Source organism: Sinocyclocheilus anshuiensis, unplaced genomic scaffold, assembly GCF_001515605.1.
Source record: "Sinocyclocheilus anshuiensis isolate Anshui unplaced genomic scaffold, SAMN03320099.WGS_v1.1 scaffold230, whole genome shotgun sequence".
Classification (NCBI taxonomy): Eukaryota; Metazoa; Chordata; class Actinopteri; order Cypriniformes; family Cyprinidae; genus Sinocyclocheilus; species Sinocyclocheilus anshuiensis.
In genome coordinates this window covers 967,417-972,375 of record NW_015546034.1, presented here as the reverse complement: position 1 = coordinate 972,375, position 4,959 = coordinate 967,417, and the positions used below count along the sequence as shown (strand labels likewise).

Sequence of the window (4,959 nt, the reverse complement as noted above, 5' to 3'; positions counted from 1 at the left end):
TGGATTCGTCTGAAAGAAGAAAGTCATATACACCTAGGATGACTTGAGGGTGAGTAATTTATGGGCTAATCCTCATTTTTGGGTGAACTAACCCTTTAAAGGGTTAGTAACACAAATTAAGATATTTTTGATGAATTCTGAGAGCTCTCTGACCCTCCCATAGACAGCAATGCAACTATAATGTTCCCAGGTCCAGAAACGTAAGCACATCGGTAAAATAGCCCATGTGACATCAATGGTTCAGTCGTAATTTTACAAAGCTACAAGAATACTTTTTGTGTGCAATAACAATTAAAAACAATAATAACAATTTATTCAACAATTCTTGTCCCTGAGTTACCGTCTTCTGCCATTTTGGAGAGTACCCAAGAACGTAATCAGTGCAATCAGCTTTGTTTATGTTCAGCATGCGCGCACTTTATCCTGAATGTAAACAACGCTGATTACATTGATTACGTTCTGGGGTACTCTCCAAAATGGCGGAAAACGGTAACTCTGGGACAAGAATTGTTGAATAAATAATGTTATTATTGTTTTCTTTGCACACAAAAAGTATTCTTGTACCTTCGTAAAATTACGACTGAACCACTGATATCACATGGACTATTTTAATGATGTCCTTGCTACGTTTCTGGACCTGGGAACATTACAGTTGCGCTGCTGTCTAAGGGAGGGTCAGAGAGCTCTCAGAATTCATCAAAAATTTCTTAATTTGTGTTCCGAAGATGAACGAAGGTCTTCTGGGTTTGGAACGACATGAGGGTGAGTAATTAATGACAGAATTTTCATTTTTGGGTGAACTAACCCTTTAAAAGAACAGCCTTCATTTGAAATACAAATATTTAGTGACATTATAAATGAACTGTTCTAATACACATTTTTGATTGGATGATCCCTGATTAAAGCCAATTACACATGTGCATGATTGCTGTGATTATGTGAACAAGTACCTAGATGCATGTCTTGACTAAAATAAACCTGATGTAGAACATGAATAAAAGAAGAAACAAACAAAATAAAAGGGCAAAAATGAGGTGTTGGTGTATGTGATGGTGTTTTCTTACAAGAATCAATGTTCTGCTCAGAGGCAGACTTTAACAGCATCATGGCAGTGGCAGCATCAAAATCACATTCTGTAAAGAGAAAGAAATGTTTGATGCACACAAGTATTGACTATGTGATGTGTGTGTGTGTGTGTTTAAGTGAATGAGTCACTTCCACCCAAGAGCGAAACAGTCGCTCTCTAATTTCAAAATACCAGTGCCTTGGTTGTCAAGGTTACCAAATATAGGAAAGAGATGGCATCTATTTGCATGGTGTAGAAGCACCAAGTACGGGGTGAGTGGAACAAAAAGAGCTGAGATGAGTGATAGGCTTCAATGTGTGATGATGCATCTGATAATGATGTGTAAAAGATGTGACCAGGTTATGGATTTTCTGAACAGACTTAATGAATTCTACTAACCTTTTAGGGCACAGCCCTGCTCTGATGTGAAAAGGTGATGAGGAGGAGACGAGGCACTACAGAACAGAGAGAAAGTGTGAGAAGATGTTAAACACACCAGTTAGATATTTTCTAGACTGAAGTCTTACATCACAATCTGTATAATAAACTTCAGAGGCAACCATAGGTGAAATCTGTGTCATAATGTATGAGAGACAACTACGGTTTTGACTGAAGTACTATTATCCAGTGCACACACACACACACACACTGCCGTTCAAAAGTTTGGGATCAGTAAGATTTTTAATGGTTTTTTTTTTAAGTATCTTTTGCTCATTAAGGCTGCATTTATTTGATCAAAAATAGAGAAAAAAAACAGTAATATTGTGAAATATTATTACAAGTTAAAACAACAGTTTTGTATTTTATTATACTTAAATAATTTATTCCTGTGATGCAAAGCTAAATTTTCAGCCATTACTGCAGTCTTCAGTGTCATATGATACTTCAGAAATCATTCTGATTTATTATCAATATGCTGATTTATTAACCATGTTGGAAACAGTTGTGCCGCTTATAAATAAATAAATAATAAATGTATGTATGTATGTTTTTTTTTTTTTTGGTGGAACCTGTGATAATTTTTTCAGGATACTTTGATGAATAAAAAGCTAAAAACAGCATATTCAAAATAGAAATCTTCTCTAACAATATGTCTTTACTATCACTTTTTATCAGTTTAACACATCCTTGCTGAATAAAAGTATTCATTTCTTTAAATTCTTTAAAAAATTTAAAAAAAAATACTGATCCCAAAATTTTGAACGGCAGTGTATATACATACACACATTTTTTATATATTACCATGAGCTAATACCTATTCTTGGATGATCCAGAGAAATATATTTGTATTTTATTTATTTTATTTAAGACTCAAAACAGTAAAATATTACAATGGGTGTATAAGGGTTATTTGATTTTCCTGATTGTAAGAATACTGACGATTCAACTCTATGTCATGAATCACTTGTGTTGCCCAATAATTAATATTTAAAAAATTGTGTAACATAGTAAGGATAAATATTAAATATTTTTTATATGAACAAATTAATGGCAACAAAGAAAGTTACATAAAACAAACATAGTTTTAGTTCAAAAACTGTCTTAAGTAATTTGCCTTTCATATTTTAGTTGTGTTATTTTAAATGCATTAATTAAAATAAATTAAATTAAATTGTGTATCAAATTGTTCTGAATCAGAAAAAAAAGCTTGAATCAAAATCAGTGGATTGAATTTATTTGCTGTCAACTTAAAGATTCACACCACTATATTATTAATATAGCCAGACAAAAAACATTTAGAACAACCAACATTCACACACCTGTGACGACAACTGAATATTAATTTTATATTAATGCACCAAAGCTGCAACATTTTTGGTAAACAACCTATATTAGACATGATGGCCTACACTAGACATTAGTGAAGCATCATGACACATAACTAAATCGCTCCCACTATATTTAACAAAGCTGTCTGCACTGGAAGTGTATTCCTATGAAGTAAATCTCTGAAATCCTAGTAAGCAGCATACAAGCATTCTTTCTACTGACTGAAGCCTTGATAAATGTCAGAATTATGCATTTGTCATATAATCAGGCCAGTGTTGATACCTAGGAGGGGAGGCAGGAGGAGTGCAGAAGGCATGTGCATTCGGGAAGTGCTGTTTCTTCAGGGCTTGCATCAGCATGGGCCGGAACTCGGGGTGAACGCACCACAGAGAGCCTTTCCCATTGGTCTAGAAGAAACAGAGAGGGGCGGAGTCAGAACTGAAAGAAGCAAGCATGATATCAGCATGCTTGTGTGAGGAGAAAGCTCAGGTTAAATGACAACAGGACCATCTGTCTCTCTGTACGTGCACTTTACATTCATATGCACATCATACATTAGCTGCAAAATCATTTTAAGCCATCATGAAACTATAATGATCACATGTGAACCATGTGGAACAGTGGCTCCTATTGTGTTTGCATAGGGATATGTGTGTGTGAATAAAGGACTCGTCACCCTTTGTCTGAGGTGTGGTCCTGCAGGGGGAATATGACCTTGACTCACTTCACTAGCCGTGTTCATAAACAGGAAAGAGGAAACCTTGCCATGGCAACAGACACCAGGCTGAGACATATGAAACCCACAGATTCACACACAATGTCACACGTTAATGAAACATACCATCCTCACCGTTCCATAAATCATTTCGCCATCTACGGTTCACGTAGAAGAAATGAAAACATCTGCCTCGCTTCATTTAACTGGCTGCGTGCCCTGCTTTGAACACATCGGTTTTCAAAACGCCCTAAACCGATATCCCTCTTGACAACCCTGTTAGCACACTGCAGTCAGCCGTGCACTACTTTATACACTGACCCAGTTAGTTAAACGTCTCAGCGAGTGCTCTGCAGCGATGTTGTGTGAACCTCTCCTCAGAAAAAGATGCTATTCTAATTTATTACAAGGCTCTCTGGAATACTTGATTCTGATTGGTCAGTCGCAGCATTCTGAGGTCAAATGGTTTTTTCTGTAATGGCAACTAAACTGCATTTGAGCGTTGTCCCTGGCAACCGGTCTCACTGTGCTAGTTTCACGTCTCTTGTAGCACTATGCGGTCACACATAATAAAAATGATTTCAACCCACATTAATATTTCAAGTCTATATTTCATTATTTTGGAGATAATGTACAGTAAGATAATGTACAGTAAGTCATTACTGCAAAATAAACACCTTCATATTAGGGTTGCACCAATGTTAAAATTCTGGCTGATACTGGTAAGACGAACGTGATCTTATGCCATTTATCAATTATAATTTATAAAATTAAAATCTTATACTATTTTAGCTAATATATGAAAAATAATTTCAAATGATATGACTGAATTTAGGCGTTGGAGCATTACATAAGTACAATACAAAATATGAACATACATTTTGGTAAAGATTACATTTAAAGGGGTCATATGATGCGATTTCAAGTTTTCCTTTCTCTTTGAAGTATTACAAGCTCTTGGTGCATAAAGAAGATCTGTAAAGTTGCAAAGACTAAAGTCTCAAATCCAAAGAGATAATCTTTATAAAAGTTAAGAGTCAACCACGCGTACCTAAAACGGCTCGTTCTAACATGCCCCCACATGTCTACGTCACTATGTGGAAATATTAGCATAATGCCGCCCAACTGTGCACGCAAAGAAAGAAGGCGTTGTTTCAGGAACAGCAGTAGTGTTGATGCAGCCATGTCAGGGAGACGCTATGTGATTCAGTGCGAAAGCAAAAGCACTTTATTTGGCCTTCCGGAAGTAGATGCAATTAGGAATCATTGGTTAAGATTTATTTACAACAGAACAGCACAACCCAGATGTTCGAATTTGTGCAACGCATTTTATGGACGACAGTTTTTTGAACCTAGAAGAGTACAAGGCTGGCTGTGCACAAAGGCTATTTCTAAAAAAAAAAAAAAA

The 4,959-nt window shown here is 35.9% G+C and overlaps 1 protein-coding gene across 1 annotated transcript in view; it reads right to left on the bottom strand.

Annotated features, from left to right (window-relative positions):
* LOC107698833 (forkhead box protein N2-like) overlaps nt 1-4,959 on the bottom strand; it is a 22,210-nt gene that overhangs the window by 2,167 nt on the left and 15,084 nt on the right. The window contains exons 3-5 of the mRNA XM_016499958.1: nt 3,119-3,243; nt 1,466-1,521; nt 1,065-1,133 (exon numbers count right to left, since the gene is read on the bottom strand). Of these exons, the coding sequence (XP_016355444.1) occupies nt 1,065-1,133; nt 1,466-1,521; nt 3,119-3,243 (250 nt within the window). The remainder of the gene's footprint in view (nt 1-1,064; nt 1,134-1,465; nt 1,522-3,118; nt 3,244-4,959) is intronic.